At 31.9% G+C, this 17,880-nt stretch overlaps 2 protein-coding genes across 4 annotated transcripts in view; one reads left to right on the top strand and one right to left on the bottom strand.

Annotated features, from left to right (window-relative positions):
* LOC130902318 (uncharacterized) overlaps positions 1 to 16,752 on the top strand; it is a 62,691-nt gene extending 45,939 nt beyond the window's left edge. The window contains exons 2-5 of one of the 2 annotated variants that reach the window (XM_057814379.1): positions 3,578 to 3,829; positions 7,184 to 7,354; positions 7,411 to 7,703; positions 10,576 to 16,752. In XM_057814379.1, the coding sequence (XP_057670362.1) occupies positions 3,578 to 3,829; positions 7,184 to 7,354; positions 7,411 to 7,703; positions 10,576 to 11,827 (1,968 nt within the window). In that variant the 3' untranslated portion in view covers positions 11,828 to 16,752. The remainder of the gene's footprint in view (positions 1 to 3,577; positions 3,830 to 7,183; positions 7,355 to 7,410; positions 7,704 to 10,575) is intronic. The other variant, XM_057814380.1, reaches the window with a different exon arrangement.
* The window catches only part of LOC130902314 (E3 ubiquitin-protein ligase MYCBP2), a 167,842-nt gene that overhangs the window by 91,326 nt on the left and 58,636 nt on the right, over positions 1 to 17,880 (bottom strand). The window lies entirely within an intron of this gene.

Here is a 17,880-nt window from a genome sequence, read left to right as displayed (position 1 = left end):
ATAAAAACTCATTCAAAATGTTTGTTAAGAACAACTCGTATATTGGGAGAAAACGTTAATGCAGCGATAAATTCTTCGTTTTATCTCACTGCAGTTATGGAAGAATTGGCATTTACTGTAACGAATCATTCGAAGATTATTGCAACTGTAAAATCAAGTTGACAAACTGAATCGTATTTCACAGTTAATATAAATGAATAACGTATCGAAACGTAACTCTTTCTGGTTTTAGTCGCATATTGCAAAACGAATCCAATATCCGTAATACTTTATTTCAAGAGTCATATTTTAATGTCAGTAGAGCATTAAAGTGCGTGTGCGATAAAAACGTGTTGTCGTCAAACTGGTTTGCCATGAAATTTGTAACAGTTACAACTGGCAGTTTTCGAAGCGAGATTTTATCATCGCTGAAGAGCCAATGCACTTGACTTTTCCTTAAATAATTAATAATATGATAGTACGGGGTCTGGTTATTAAATAACGAGACTGCGCGCCTAGAGGGCGCCCTAAACGGGTGGGGTAAAAAACGAGGAGTACGTTGGGAATCTAGATACAGAAACGAACGTGTTGTTTCTCGGTGCGAAAATCATGTGCGACATAACAGAAGCAACGTATCAATCTCAAATTTCACGTTAAATTGGAAAAAACTCCAAATGAGTGCTATAAATTGTTGCAAAAGATCTATGAGGACGATTCTCTATCTCGTACGCGTGTTTTTGAGTGGTGTAACCGCTTTAGTGAGAGCCGAGAGAGAAAATCAAAAATCAAAGCAATGCTGAACAACAACAACAACAAAAACGGCCCGATTTTGCACTAGGACAACTCACCTGCAAATAACGCGCTATCTGTGAAACAGTATTTGGCAAGTAAGCGCACTCCAGTGCTCGAACACCCGCGGAACTCATCAGATTTAGCACCGTGCGTTTTTTTTTTTCGTTTCCGAAGATAAAATCTGCTTTGAAAGGGTCCCGATTTAAGTAGATGGAAGCGGTAAAGCAAAAAACGGCAGAGCTCCTAAAGGCCCTCCCCAAAGAAGACTTCCAGCACTGCTTCGATCAATGGAAAAAACGTATGGAAATGTGTGTGGCGTGGGGAGGGGAGTAACCTTTTTTCGTAACCAGTCTCGTTATTATATAGTAGTAATAGCCAGACCTCCTATACTGAGAACAATATAATATACAGAGAGCTCCGACACAAGTAGTATACTAAGCTGGACACAAAAAAAATATCAAATATATCAGAAAACAACCTGATCCCCTTCGGAATATTCTTACAATTAACAAAATTCTTCCACCGGGATTCCCACTACACTTTTTGTACTTATCTGTAAAAATGGTTGATAGCTCATTCCTCGTTTTATTCAATCAGAAGAACAAGGTGCCGTAAGGCAGCATAATAATGACATTTTCAGCCAAAAACAGAGATAACTGTGTGTAAGTGCATAGACATAGTGGAAGAATCAATCTCGTGTCTACCTCAAATCGGGTCTTTTTTTCGAACATCGTTGCAGATTGATTGGCGCTCTGAGCTGGTGGAACAAACTCTGTATGAACTACGGCCTTGGCATAAAAAAATTAATGATGGGGTCTTCCATGGTTGCTTCCATTCTGGGTCAAAATCATAGCAACCATGACCTCAATATAACTGTCCTTTGACAGAAGATCTGGATCAGTTTCGAACTATTTTTCCAAAACAAGGCATATTCCAATTCGATATTTTTTTTATCATTATTAGTCAGAGCCCGAGTAACTCTTTTCATTACCATAACTTTTCTTAAAATGATCTAAAGAGAATTCCAATACTGACAGTTGATCAATTGTCACTTGACAGTGTGTAGACACAAGATATCGAATTTGATTGCCGTCATATTTGTAAGCTGTTTTCAACTTCAAAACAGTTTAAGTGGCATGTTTAGAGAGTAAAAAACCCAATTCCACAGCGACATGTTGTTCACTTAAACGTAGCATCATAAAAACTAAACAAAACAAAGTAGTATTAGCAAAAAACAATGAAAGTAACAAGCCACGTCGATACCACAAATGGTACTGAACTGCTGATAAAGTGTCACGTACTAGAAAAAATTGCCAAATAAATGAAAATTACAACATTTAGAGAAATAAACGCGTTTACCACATTCTACAATATGGAAAATTAGTTATGTATATTCGTTTCATGCAGAAAATCGATATCAAAAATATAGAAATTTGAAATCATCTATACCAATTGACTATTGACCGAATATCATTAAAAATTCATATCCTCCATTCACTTTTATATACAGGGTGTCCCGCTTAAGAATCGACACAGATCGGAGACGTATAGGGAAGCACAGAATATGACGGATGGGGGCAATTAACTATACTATACCAAGCTGAATCCCCGAAGAGTTATGGAGCCTCGAAGTTAAGCCTTAAGCTTAAAACGTATTAATTACTATGCAAATTTTCATTTCAAAGTGGATATCGTAAAAGAAATTCACTCGCTGAACCAAGTCTTGCACTTTTTGGGTTGATATCGATGGAGCAAATATTTCGATGAAGAAATGATCTTGAAATGCTAATCTATCTAGATAAAATTCTAGTGTTATTTTGGCGTTGATCGTCAATAGTACCTAAAATAAGTTCTTCATCTCGCCCATTTGAACAAAGCCAACTATTTTTCTTTGTAACTTTTCAAATAACATTTTCGGAAACTGACAAAGATTCATGAGAGATTACAAGAGTAAAAATAGTTTTACAATTAAATTATCTATAGTAAGAAATCAATTTGTTTCGAATCAAAAGATAAAAAACGTTAGGACACCGCTAATTAAACCCTCAGAATGGTTCGATTGCCTTCTACTTATCATTACTCAACGTCCTTAACAGTCTCATACAGTGTACCATCATCATATATTGGACGCCTCTATACGCCTCTGCTCTGAGTCGTTTCTTATGCGAGACACCCTGTGTATAAAGGAAAAGATGTGCATGAAAAATATACTTTTCATTTGTTATAAGTTAGTTTAATATCAATTATATAAAATAAAAAAATGTTGTCTACCTATATTACGATATAGATATGATTTTGAAAACGAACGAGACTGTAATCAGCATTAAGTAATCGCGGCACCCACCAGGTAGCTTTTTTGGAAAATATTTCGTTCTGTTCAAATATTTGCTCCATTAGCTATCTTATGTACACATACTTTCATTTGATGATTGTTAATGAAACGGATTTAATGAACCATTTCTGAAGTATGTAGTTACACTGAATGATGGTCCTAGACATTTAGCTTCATCCGTAGTGATAGTGCTACTTTTAAAGGTAAAGAAAGTAACGTAACGGAAATGGTATCAACTTCTGAAAAGTTATTATCAATCACATTTCGAAAATTTAGTACAGAATATGGATCAAATTCTTGTGACCACTTCGAATGGACTAATCGAAAACATCTGACAGTTATACAAAAATTTGAAATTTAATAGTTTTATGCCACAAGTCACTAATGATTACTTACGAATAAATATTGTTTTTGATTATATTAATTATTTATTTTTAATAATGTGAAAATCTAATGATGATATTTTCTTTCCAGATAGTAAACTTTGAAAACGCCAAAGTTCCAAATGAAGCAGTCGAAATTTATGTCACAGGTGGACGAGAAATCACATTTGCCTCGAAAACTTTCAACGGAATCCGTGGACTGTCTTTAATTTATATAGATGGAACTCAAAAGATAGTTATGGAAAATAAATCATTTTATCACATTACCTCTTCTAGTCTACTAATTCAAATAAAAAACTGTGATGAGTTAATTATTAAGACTGGTGCTTTCGATTATTTACAGGTAAGAAACAGAGATGAAGAAATTACTCTCTTTAAAATAGTTATTAAAAAATAGACCCACAATGACTGTCTTCGTTTTGAATGGAAATCATGAAATTTTCATATTATCCATAAAAAACACTAAAAACAGGCTGTAGGAAACGTAAAAGAAAAATAGTCAGACTTAAACATTCTTAAACACGAGAAGAAAAACGTGAAACATTTTTCATTCTAATCGTTTGAGATTATTTATTTTCTAGCTGTTGTGAGTTATTTGATTGAATATGTAGCTGATACGTGATTGCAAAGTGTGAAACTTCCATCAGGTTCAATACAGAGCTCTGTTTCGTTTTCATTATCTTACTCTTTCTTCGACAGCTTTGTCAAACCGAAAATTTCGTGCAGGATTTCTCGCGCTCCCTCAATCTGCCACATTATCATCCGTGGTAGCCGTATTCAGAGTCACCTCAATAAACAACGTTGAACCAATTTTTGTACCAAAGAAAAGGAGTCACCATACACCGCATCCAAACTAATCCAAAATCACCATCTAAATTTCGCGCACACGCTTTCGACATTTTGATTCTAGAAGAATCTACAACATGACAGCAAATTACTTTTATGATAGCGCATCAGTGAGGCTTAGTATTTATCGGACTGCAAACAATTAGAAAGTTGAAATTAACACGTAAATCAACTGAAAGTATATGTTTTTTGTTCGATTTGATAACTTTTGTTAAAGAAAATATGTCCTCCTGAGGAATTAGATTGGAAAAAATGGATCATCTATCCCTAATTGTAGTAGGGTGAATAAACCTGCCCGTGATGAGTTAATTTAATAACTACATACTACTAATTAATGTCAATTAATGCCAATTCACGATTTTAAATATCTTTATGACACGGCATTAACCAGAACAGTTTTCCAATTAAGACCTTTTTATAACAATGATTATTAAGTTTTCCAATTAAAAACGTAATCGCTGCAAGCTCGTTTGATTTATCGACAAGATTTCAATTTAATAAACATAAGCTTCTTATTGAAGACGATGAGTTTTATTCTCGAAAATTGCTTATCCAGGAAGTAACATAAAAACAATAAAGAAACTACACTTAGACTTGAGTATACACTTTGTTTATCAATGTTAATGAAGAAAATGCTCTGCTTCAAAACGATTTTAACTGAGATATGAGAAAACGTGTGGTGGTTAATAATAGTTTCCAACAGTATAATCATATTTTATATTAAAACGTGCAAAAGACTGCGCTCTAAATATTTAAAGAAATAAACAAATATTGGACTAATAAAATTCCCAATAATGATAAAATTCCATATATTACATGAAATAAGTGTCAACTCAAAATAAAATATCCTACGTTTTTTATAAAAATAGTTGAATGGTCAAATTACATATATTTTCTATGTATTAATGCATCTAAATGTTCTTGATTTTCGGTCTCTCTGTTTTAAAATAAGTTTTTTTAATAATTTTTGGAAGATAAAATTATTATTATAAAATGATTGTTTACAATATTGCTAATTGTAAAGTTAGCTATCGAACGCCAATCGATACATATCTCCGTGAACAACAAACAAGACTTCTACCTAAAAATGGACACAACAAGTGATAAAGTTACTCAAGCGATTACCCTTTTGTGACCAGACCAAAGTCAGTGAGAAAGGGCCTCGTTACCAAGAGACTGGTATCTGTCATCTATGACGCAGTTCCGTACTTATTATAAAACTAAGACCAATGGCTTTGAGATGCTGAAATCATAAAGAAATGGAAAGAAACTACAGATTTTTTGCTAGAGACTTTTGGCCTCGAGCTTGCGACCTGAGCCGAGTGGTCAATTAGGCATTTTCAATCGAAAATTCAGACAACTTGGTTTGAACCTATTCACTGTAAGGCTTCCCCAAATAGTCTGTAGTTTCTTGCTCCAGCGGTACTCTAAAGATACCATGTGATTCCATCCAACCCACAGAGGTTGTCTTGCGAGCAGTCTACTCAGATATGTGATAGCTATACTTTTGCCTACACCAACAATGGATGGTTTTCATGCTACATTTCTGACAAACAAACCAGCATCGTCATTGCCTGTAGGACCGCACACTCGAACGAGCTAGATTTGGAGTCGCCAGTTCCTGTAGATTTTTTTTGCACTCCAGTCATAAGCTGAAAGTGTTTACTATGAGATGTCTTCCGCAAAAGCCTGCTCCAGCTAAGCTAAGCATCCTGGAGCAACCGTGTACCTATTGGCTTTTTCATTATTGCGGATTCGTCCACTGTTCTCTGTTTGTAATATGTGCCTCCAAGTCTTTATTATTAACAATCTCAGGCGATATTTGATCACTGCCAATAAAATATTTGGGTATTCACTTTCAGCCTACGTTCAGATTCAGTTACTACAATCTGGAATATCTAGTAGAACTTGAAGGGCATTTGTTAGACCATTGAAAGATTGGGTAAAATTTAAATTGTCACTGAAAGTTCAAAGTTATGCCAATGATTTGACTTGTCAACTCTTTTTTGCACTGAAACTCATTCTGTCATCAATATTACCAGAGCTGTAACATATTATCTATTATTTTCTAGCATCCATTGTTGACAATATGGCAAATCGCAGACATTAATAGTCTCCTATGCACTGACAGGCTTTGATAACTTTCTTTCTTAAATACATTGTCATAAATGAATGCATTAATTTTTTTATTGTGTATTTATTAAAACATTATTTTCTCTGCGGTACGAAAATCATGTTTAATGAAAATGCTAATTAACCACAAGCACGTATTTTTGCTTGGACACTATTTTGTGGTTACTAAGTTCTTTCTTTAGTGCAAAATAAACTGGCATTATTATGTTAATCATATTTCTTTCAATTCTTAAAAGCTACCGACAGCATTCATAAACAAACAAAAAAGTTTTTTTACAAACATTGTAGTTTCTTTATCTTTAGAAGCTTCCAGAATTGAATCTTTATAGCTCTAGAAAGTTCTGAGGACAATAACGAATGTGAAGAGGGAATTAAGAACCTTCCAGTTTTATTACACGATTCACGACGATGTATTTTACAAGTGTCTACCGAATAAAACATTTACGTTCAAAGGTCAGTCTTGCAATGGTCCCAAATTGTGTACAGTTCGGGTGACTGTACAGAACGTTTCGTATTAATTATCAAAACATCAGAAAGACTTTGATGACTTCTGATTTATTTGCAGATGGGTTAAAATAAACGGCGATATGAGGTCGTGAAAACGAAAGATTCTTAGATTTGTACGTACCAATAACACAATTTAAATTTTAAAACAGAAGAGACCTGAAATCAAGAACATTTAGATGCGTTACTATTTATTTGTTATTTGTTTTTTCAGAGTTCTGTCTCTACAGAAGTTTTTGATGTAAATTTTGTAAGCATTGAATCAGCTGCTTTCTGTCAACTATATAACAGTACTTTTAAAAATGTGAGATTATTGAAATTACAAGAAAGGGCATTTGACTTCAAAAACGAAAGAAATAAAGCAGCTACAGGACCTGTATCTGTCGTAAGTATTAGACGCATCAAGATTGCCCACGTATTGTAGTTTTCATTTGTTTTTAGATAATATTCGAAAATGTCGAAATTCAAAAAATACCTTCAGAAGTATTCTTAACACCGTTGGCAAGTGTTTCATTCCATAATTGTAAAATTGGCGAGATATTACAAGATGCTTTCAAGGGATTCCAAATATCTTCAATTATCATGGATGATACAACCATAAAAAACATCCACGAAGGAGCTTTCACTGGAAGAACTCTCATTTGCGATTTCAAAATTTCCAATTGCAGTGTATCTACATTACATTCGAACGCCATTCTTGCAGCAGTCGGCAACTTTTCCTTGAGCCATTCCATGTGGGTAACAATAATCACTAATTTTATTTAAATAAATAGGTTATAAAGGAACAAGTGCAGTAGAGGAGAATAGGCAGGGATGATTATATATTTATATGCACAATAAAAGTTGAATGAAATAGAATAGAATGAAGAATGCGAATCGATTGAATCAGATAAATGGAGGACTGAAGAAATTGAATAATACGAGGTGTGGCTATTAAATAACGAGACTGGTTATATTGTGTATATTTATTTATCCCTCTTTCCTTGAGTCTTTTCCAGTCAGCTCTCTCAGGACGCGCGTCGTTTTTGATTTGACTTTAGGAAATAGGTAGAAGTCGCACTTTTTGCCTGTAAGAATTTTCAATTAAATTTTGCCACAAAAAACTTTTGTCTCTTCCTATAGATTCAGAAATCGCACGAATACTTAGCTGACATAGGTCAAATCCAACAAGATTATCAACATTTTCGTTACTTTCATCTGTTTTTGACGTGAAAATGCGACCTAAACTTCTTCTTGACCATCTTGAAAACGTCCAAAGCACACAAAAACACGTGGATTAGTCAAACTAACTTTGCCATACAATATAAGTTTCAGTTGTTCATGTAAAATATGACAAAAATACATTGCTTGTAGGCAACGGCTACACTGGTTTGTCTATAGACACAGTAGATATATCGCATTCGAAAGAGTCGGCTTCAGGATGAACAGCTGACAGCTGGTATTTTTTACTGCATGCGTACTTTTTTCATAGCAGCGCTAGTCTCGTTATTTAATAGCCATATCTCGTATGACTTACCGTAAAATAGAAAAGGATACAAAACAAATTTTAAAAGAATTTGTAATACTATTTCACAATTAGCAGAAGTGCGTGTGCCTGTGTGTGATATGCGTGCGTGTGAAATTCGTGGATGCTCCAAGAAGTACCTGGCTAACCTAAAGGTGGCGGTACTTACTTGAAAAATACTTCAACTTTGAAGACGCCACACTATTTAAAATTTGTTTGGCAGCCATCAGGGAATTTGTAAATACGGAACAAATTGGTCATCGTGATACAATACTTTTATTTGAGAGGCCTTAGCCTAACCTATATAAAAGACGAACATGGTTCTATTCTAGGTGAGACTGCTCTTTCGTTTTCAACAGTAAAATATTGGATAGCAGAGTTTAAACTAGGCCGTAGGACCTGCAATGACCAACATCGCAGTGGCAAACCAAATAAGGTGACGACTCCATAAATGTTGAAGAAAATCCACAAAACGGTACTTAAATTGCGCGAGCTAGCAGACATAGTAGGAATTTCAAAAAGCGGTGCTATTCGCATATTAACTGAAAATTTGGATATGAAAAAGCAAGATGAGTGCCGCGTTTGCTCACAATAGATCAAAACGAGTGTTTGACGAAACAAAAGAACAATCGAAATAATGGACTAAAATGAAAGAACAGTCTCCAAAGAATGCAAACACTGTTCCAACTGAAGGCAAGGTCATGGCGTCATTTTTTGTGGAAGGCGCGTGAGATAATTTTCATTGACTATCTTGAAAAAAGAAAAACTATCAACGCGAGTATTATGCGAACGTATCATAACGTCTGATCGAACAAATCAAGCAAAAACGATCGCACCTGGATAAGAAGAAAGTATTGTTTCATCAAGGCAATGTATCAGCTCACACATCCGTTATTGCAACGGCCCAAAATAATTAATAAAATTTTGAATTGCTGCCTTATACCAGATTTAGTCCCATCAGATTATTTTCTGCTCCCAGACTTGAAAAAATAGTTCGGTGATTAAAGATTTTCCAATAATGAAGAGGTTATGTTGGCTATTAATGCCTATTTTGGGGAGCTTAACGATTCTTATTATAAAGATATCGAACTTATTGAATATCGCTGGGAAAGGTGTGTCTCTAGTCACGGGCAGGGTGCATTGTCGTGGTACAATACCCAATTGTTCGGGAAATCTATGCGAATTGCCTCTTTTTCATAGTCTATCAAGTAATTCACTTGATCTATCTAGGTGGAACTCTTTATAGATCAGCCCCGAGCTTCATTTTGAATTGTATCATTTGGTAACGGCCACTGTTGAATCGACGTTTCATTTCGACAGTACAGAATCATATTTATTTCAAACGCGATTAACATTAAAAGTGATTTTTGCTTATCTGGTTTTTCTAAATCATATTTGCACAAAATTTTAGTTAAAATTTGCCTCGTGGCTTTGCGATTGATAATCAGCTCGTCTACTATCATTCAAACTGTTAATCAACGATCATGGCAAACGAAACAATTGTGCACAGTTCATAGAATCACCACCGAACATTTGTAGTAATTTTGTATAATCCATATTTTTAATGCAACCAACACAAAAAGAAACACTAAACTTGTATAATTCAATCTGACATATACAATTGAATGATTGTTCAAATTTTACAGTTAATTTAATTATTAAATAAAATGAGTATTCACAACTAAGATTCTTGTAGGATTTTATTAGGTAACTATGAAAATCTGTGAATAAAGTTTGTTCTCTGTACTTGTCGTAGATAAAATTTAGTATTCAACTTGCGGTAATGGTCATAACCCGCTAGATTAATCACCGTACTCTTCTTCGTCTTGTGCTATAAACTTGAGTGAGTTGTGTGTGTGTGTGTGTGTGTGTGTGTGTGTGTGTGTGTGTGTGTGTGTGTGTGTGTATGTGTGTGTGCATATATGTGTGGACATCTTTTTATGTTGTACCTCATCAGTATGCATAATTTAAACAACTATTCTTGCTTCCTTAATAGAGTTTATTATGTCTAAAGTAGTTTGCGTGAGTTATGACCTACATTACCGTTCATTAAGTAATATACTATTAATTTTTACTGCAAGTAACAATAAGTATGTTTTCAGTGTTACAGATATAGAATCGGGTGCCATAAACGCTACAGTTGCAAGAAGTGAGATCTGCAATAATGAAATATTCAATATTCATCCAACAGCTATTGTTATAAATAATTGGAACGTCATTGATATGGAAAACAATATAATAAAACATCTTTATGCTAACTTCTTATTACCGTTAAAAGGAGCTGATAACGAGAAGCTTTCATTTAAAGGAAATGAAATTTATAACATGGACGAAACTGCTTTAGGTTTTTTATCGAACGTAGATACTAATATTTTAACATTTGACGATAATTTTTTCAATCAAACTTGTGATTGTTTCATCGATGCTTGGATAGAGAAAATAGCCAATAGCAATCAGCTTAGATTAATTAAAGAAACCAGTTTTTGTACAGTTAATGCGTATTTATCGAACTGCTTTTCTCTTCCAATCGGTATAATCAATATACAAAATTTTACAGAAAAATCTTGTAAAAATTTAACAGTTTGTGAACCCTATGAAGGAAAAACGAGAATAGTAGATACTACAAGTAAAATATTCGTAGAAGAAGACGATTCTGCTAAGCAGAGCTGGTTAATTTTCATGATTACCATCATAAGTCTCTTTATAGTAGCCATAGTTGTCACTTTTATAATATTATTAATACGAGGTGGTAGATGGTTGAAAGATAAAGGTTATTTCAGGAACGTCCATTACAATAACAATGATTTAAGTATAGAAGAAGGCACTGTAGTCACAGTAGATGAAAACGAAAAATTAGAAATTCCAGATGAATTAACTTTGGAATTCCTTCAAATTCTATCAAAAAGATTAGATGACCCTGCAACTCACCAAGACGCTTCAGAAATGATTGAAAGATTGTACGAGATGTTCATAATCGAAGATGGTTACGAAAACAATAACAGACAAGAAGAAGAAGCACACCTGTATGAAGAACTTGGAAATTTGAATCTACAAATCCCACCTCCACCTTATGAAGAAGATAGAGAATCGGCAGCAGGAGCGAGAAGTATTTTAAAATTAATGGAGGAAAAATTTTCCCAACAGGTAGATGTAAATAATGGTATTGGAAAACCACCCGTAATGAGTGATTACTCGGAACCAACAGACGCGGCTGTACATCTTTATTCAGAATTAAAAAATAAAGGTGAAAAATCAGATAACAAAGGTAGTACAGACTGTTTAAAATCAAACGAATCATTAAATAATTCGAAAAATGATTGGCTTTCCAAACCAGGACCATCAACTAAATTATAATAATTTTAATCTTGTGATTCAAAAAACTTTTCTATTAGTAAATTTTTACGTTGTAAATATTTTTATGTCTTTTTATTATATTTTAATATCATGAAAATATTCACGTGCTTTTAATTTGATAACTTATCTAAAAATGTTGATAGAACCAAAACTATACTTTTTCTGCTGAAACGAATTATTTCTCATCAAAATATGTATTACGAGATCTGACAATAACAAAACAGATTATGTAAAAATTATATGATCTCCTTTAAAGTAAATCCCTTCCATACTAATAGTGTAGTATCAGCAATTTATTATTTCAGTGGAACCTCCAACGTTCGTTTCCTTTACGACGTTTTTGATTGTAGGAAAAGAAAGAAATCACAGGGCAATAGATCTGTCGACTGTTTTGGTGACACTAGACCCTTTTTCGAAGATAAAAACTGCGAATTCCTCCACACGCAGGGTTGTTTCTCATTTATTGTTACCAGTAAATAAAAAAAAGCAACATAATACAATATTCTGTTTCAATAAACACTCATAGGAAAGAGTGGGTAAGAACTAAATATCATACTAATAAATCAGCACGAAAAGATTTTAACTTCCTAACGGTTTTTCGTTCTACAGATTTTCCACCTTTTCAAACAATTTTCTGCAATTATTCCAGTGTTATTCTTTGTACAAAATTTCATGATATTTACAAGAATTATAAAACATAGTGAATAGTATATTCGACACCAATTATTACCTTTGTTATTTCCACACCCCAAAGCAAATGTTCTTGATTTTTCTGCGACAGACCCAAACTACCTTAAAAACTTTCTGCAGGAATTACATTATTTTTTGTGCATTATTTGTGGATTTGCGGCGTTTCCCCGAAGTTTGAAGGCATTTAAAAGACATATTAATTAGGAAAAAAATAAAAATACATATATAATATTAAATAAGTAATATTTAATAATCATAAAACAAATACTTAATGTATGGTCTTAGCCTACAAACCAATTGGAATGTACCATAACATCTTAAATAGATTAAATTAAATTATAACAAGCAATGTATGAAAAATAATAACTTTGGAGGTAACTATTTCTGACATTTGCTTATGTTTATATGCTGGCTTAAAGCTTTTATAAAAACTACTACTATATTTGCATTATAAAGCCGTTTATAAAAATATTTTGTTACCTTTATAGCCAGCTGGAGGTCCATTGATCATAACATAAGCTAGTTTGTCAGTAGTGTCTACCTCCTCTAGGTCAGAGGTTGGTCGTTTCAGCATTACAGAAGCAATTACTGAGCCCCAATTTTCACAAATAGCTTCTGAGACAGGTATAGTTAATATAAATTTTAAAAGCCCAATAGCTAGAGGATATTTAGGTTTAAGATCAGTGACAGCAAGTTTTAAATAGATACTCTAAGTCTGGAACATATCCACCAAGTATACTTGAGCTTAGTGTTTCCAACATCCACTGTAACAACTGCTTATAATCAAAAAACAATTGGTTTCTGTCAATCAAGGGCAGGAAATCATAGCCACAAACAAAATATTCTGCAAGTAAGTTTACATTGTCGTTTTTTCTTAGTAACATGCGAAATTTTGTTTGTGCGAGCTGCAACCTGCAGGCCTCTTCCTCGTTCTACGACAATGTTCGCTTTGGGCCCTCCACACCTATATAAAATGGTTCAAATTCGAAATTTGAATCAAATAAAATTAAAACAATTTTAATATGAAAATATTTTACTTTTATATTTTTAATTTGAATAACTCTACATAATATTCATTAGGCGTATTTAAAAGTTAAACAGGTTTTTGGATAATGAATATTTTTATACTGGGCTGATTATGTAATACCAGATGAAAAACATTGAATGGTGTCCAATAAAATAATTTTATGGGAAGGCTATTAACAATGAATGATTGGCACATGATCAAGTGAAATTTCGTCACTGTTGTTCTAAATTTTCAAATTATCTGCCAGTAATAACATTTCATAATAAATAATTCGTATTCAGCAAACAAAATTAAAAAATAATTACCACGAGTTTTTAAAAGTACATCAGCTTTTTTTTAAATATATTTCTATGGAAAATTTACCTAAAATTGTTCCAAAATTCGATTGTGTGATTTTTCTATTCAGATTAAGCAATTCTGCATGTATTAAGCAAAAGTCTGTGGGTTTGATTTAAAATTGGTGAAAATTTTCACTACTCATTTTTACTATAGTTTAGAAATCCTATTAATTCATATATCAAATTATCAAATGACCAGATATTTCTTTTCATGGTTAGTTCAGAAAGGAAAGAAAAACATCCTCAATATACATTTTTCTACACTCCACAAAACGAGAATACATTGATACATTGATTATTTTAATGACGAATTTATTTATGATGATATCCGAAATAATCAAAAGAATGACGAACCCCGCTACTATTTTCAGCCAATGCAAAATTATTTCACCACAGCACGCGCCATCTAGGCACTCATTTTTGACTATATTTAACTCAAATTTTAAACAATAGGTGGTGTTGACTAAGTTAACAACATGGATTATAAATATTTCTGTACTTCTCATTGAGAATATTCATTGTTTAGGTTATTAAACCTTTCTTTCCATTATTTTGAATTAATCTCATAAAAGTCTAATTAAATTTTTTGAAATACTCAAATTTAGTTATGTTACGTTGTTCTTAATGGTGCCCTATATAAGAAGTAAGGGACTTTTTTATATATTTTATATACCTATTCTTATGTAGTTCAATTACTTCGTATATTTAAAACAATAAGGGAATAATATAATATAGAAAGGGAATAAATGATTTAAATGCTATGAAAGAAAATAATATTGAACGAATTTTGAAATATATGTTTAAGAAATAATGAGAAACTCTGAGAAGATGTATGTATGATTGCCTTTGAAGCCACAATTCACTGTATATCAAAACGGTTGCTACACTCCAAGAGTTTTTTTCTGTTGTTATATATTACAACAATAAAATGTTAAATTTTTAATTCCATTCCATTTAACATGTTGATTTTTTTTGCCAATCAATTCTATAATTAGAGGTAGAAAAAGTTTGCCATTTTTTTATCCAACAATATTTTTGTTGTTGTTTAAAACATAATTTGGAAATGTTTCATCATTCCCGTGTATAGAAGAATATTTATCAAGTTCAAAGGTCAAAAAAATGAGTTTTTCGCGATTTTCGGCAAAACGGTAAGGTTTATCATATCTACAAAATACAGATTAATATTAATTTTCCCGTTTTTGAGATATAATGATTCAAAAAGTTGTAATCGTCAGAATATGCACGTTTCCACGCCACCTATAAGGTAGTGTACTTAGCGATTTTTTTTTACGTGGTGTCTCCAGTAGGCCTTTTATACTGTTGTGATCATACTAATTTAAAACTATTACTAAATAGTGTAACTTACCAGAGATTGAAAGATGAAAGCGATTTAAGTAAAAAAAAATTGTGAAATTTAATCGTTCCAGTCGTAATTTTCAAATTCCTTTTCTTGTTCTTCTTCTTTTTTATCTTCATTCTGAGTGCGTCACTAGCGATGTATCGCACGTCGCCTGTTGGAGTCAAACGGATCCTCCACTGTTAGAAATTAAATATTAGACCACGACCGGCCTTGATAAGGTTTTCATACCAAAGAACAAAACAGTCCGGCTTTTTTACAACCACATTTGTCACTGCATCCCTTTTTTTAAAAATTGAGAGTAAAAATTACAACTTATATTTTATATATATTTTATATTTTAAGTATAAGTTACAATGATAGATACAAAATATTTTAACATACTCGTAAATTATAACTCTAAGAGATGTATATCCCTGGCGTATTCATGTATATTATGGCGATTACAACTTTTATAACTTTTTGAATCATATTTCAGAAACCGTGGCTCGTAGGAAAAAGAGTATTGATATAGTTTTTGTAGATAATTTTATGATCTATAATTTTTGTCTGATATATTTTTATGACAAACATTACCGTTTTGCTTAAAATCGCGAAAAACCCATTTTTTTGACCTTTGATCATGAATAAAATTTTTTTCCATACATTGAAATAATGGGAAACTTATTTTTAATTATATTTTAAACAATTATAATGATTTTTTCAACTTTGTAAGCATTTATGTAGCTTCACTCTTATTTTTTGGTCTAATTTAACCAGACTACAAGTCAATATTGTTAATATATTTTCTATTTCTAATCAAATATCTTCATATAAAAACAGTCTTCTTATTCTTATAACGACATAGTCTCAAATTTAGCATTGACATATATCATTAACAAAATATTTTGTACCGCTAGTGCATTTTGATCAACAACTATTTACTTTATTTTTATCCATTCTCATAATTAGAATGCAATGAATGAACTAATCTACCTTTTTATTCTGTATATAGTTTTAAATTAATGTATCTATATGTAAGAATTAATAAACAAATTCACTAAATAAAAAATGATTAAATAATGTATGCATAACTTGGTGAAATATTTATTTTCTTTATAAGAAGCTTCATTTGAACAACAAGAAATTTTCGAAGTTGCTATTCGTTATTTGATAATATCGAATTTGACTAAAATTTCAATCACAGGTTCTAGAAACTACATTGTTTAAAAACTTGTCTATTAGACTTAAATCTGCCTTATTAGGGTATGTTGGTAGTCTCTTCAAATATAAAAAAACTTCTTCAAGTTTAGGTAATAGTTTAAGCATATATTATATATTTAAAAAATATATGTAATAAATTTGTTACTTAAAATTTATATGTATGAGGATATTTTCCTTATAAGTTTAAATGTCATCTAAAATTATCGCAAGAATCGTCTTGCCTTGCTGTGATAATGTTGTGTTAGTTGTATATTTTGTATTTTATCTATCGATTCTACATAATTTTTTTAAATAAAAGTTGTAACTACAATCTTGTTTTATTAATCAATAATTACCTGTCTAAAAAACCTGTAATCTATCAACACAGAATAGATCAGTATTTCTAACTAAAAGATATTTGTATTCTATTAATTTTCTTATTACAATTTTTGTATAATATCGAAAATAGAGCTCCATGAACTGAAGAAAAAAATTGAATTGCAGTTAATACACTAAATATAATTTACAATCGAAACTAAATGTTTACAGGACATAAACAAAAGCAGTTTCGCCTTTAAAATCATTATATATAATAATTTGATGATATAAAATCTCACAAATGGAGCTTAAAGATACAGTATTATGCTCCTGGATGTAAAAATAAGAATGAAGTTAGTTTGAAGATATGCTACTTTCCAGGAGATCCAAAGAGAAGGGAATTGTGGAGAATAAATTGTGTTCAACTTGGTGGAAAAGATCCTAATTGGACTCCTGGAGATTCAGCTGCTTTATGCGAGGTTAAAAATGAAAATATGATGATACTGTACTATGTTATCTTTAATTTTTTAATTGATATCCAATATTAAAACAACTTCACACGAATTATTATTTTATTTTATAAGACTACTCCAAATTCTCTGAATAAAAAAAATTTCTGATTAAACAATTTATGTGCCAAAATCTGCATGCTAATTTTTAAATAAATAATTTTACAAACATATGGCACACGTTTTTACATAAATATTAAAAAATTAAACCTTGTGGTTTATTTAGGGTTAAAACTACTCTGAGTTATTTCGATTTAAGTTTTATACACTAACTGCCATACTGTCCCTCGACCTACTGTACAGAAAGATTTATATTTTCATATAAAAACGATACCACTAGCTCCAAGGTCATATTTAATTAAAAAAACTCAGCATCCGTTCAATTCATTGTATGAATTTTGTCTTTAAACGATTTTTGATTTTTGTCATTTTAAAATAGTATTTATAAAGTAAACGCAAAGAACAATTTAAGGCTGGAACTGGAAATGATTTTCAATTAGGTTTGTTAATAACATACATTAATGAGAGATTAATAGACAAAGAAAATATTTTTCTTGTGAATGGCGCTATTTGTTTTTGGACAATAAAATAATTGTTCTCATGTCTCTAAGAAATCAGATGCTCCATATATT

This window comes from Diorhabda carinulata, chromosome X (genome assembly GCF_026250575.1).
Source record: "Diorhabda carinulata isolate Delta chromosome X, icDioCari1.1, whole genome shotgun sequence".
In the NCBI taxonomy this organism is placed as follows: Eukaryota; Metazoa; Arthropoda; class Insecta; order Coleoptera; family Chrysomelidae; genus Diorhabda; species Diorhabda carinulata.
Note: the sequence above shows the minus strand (reverse complement) of the source record. Positions and strands in the feature narration are given on the sequence as shown.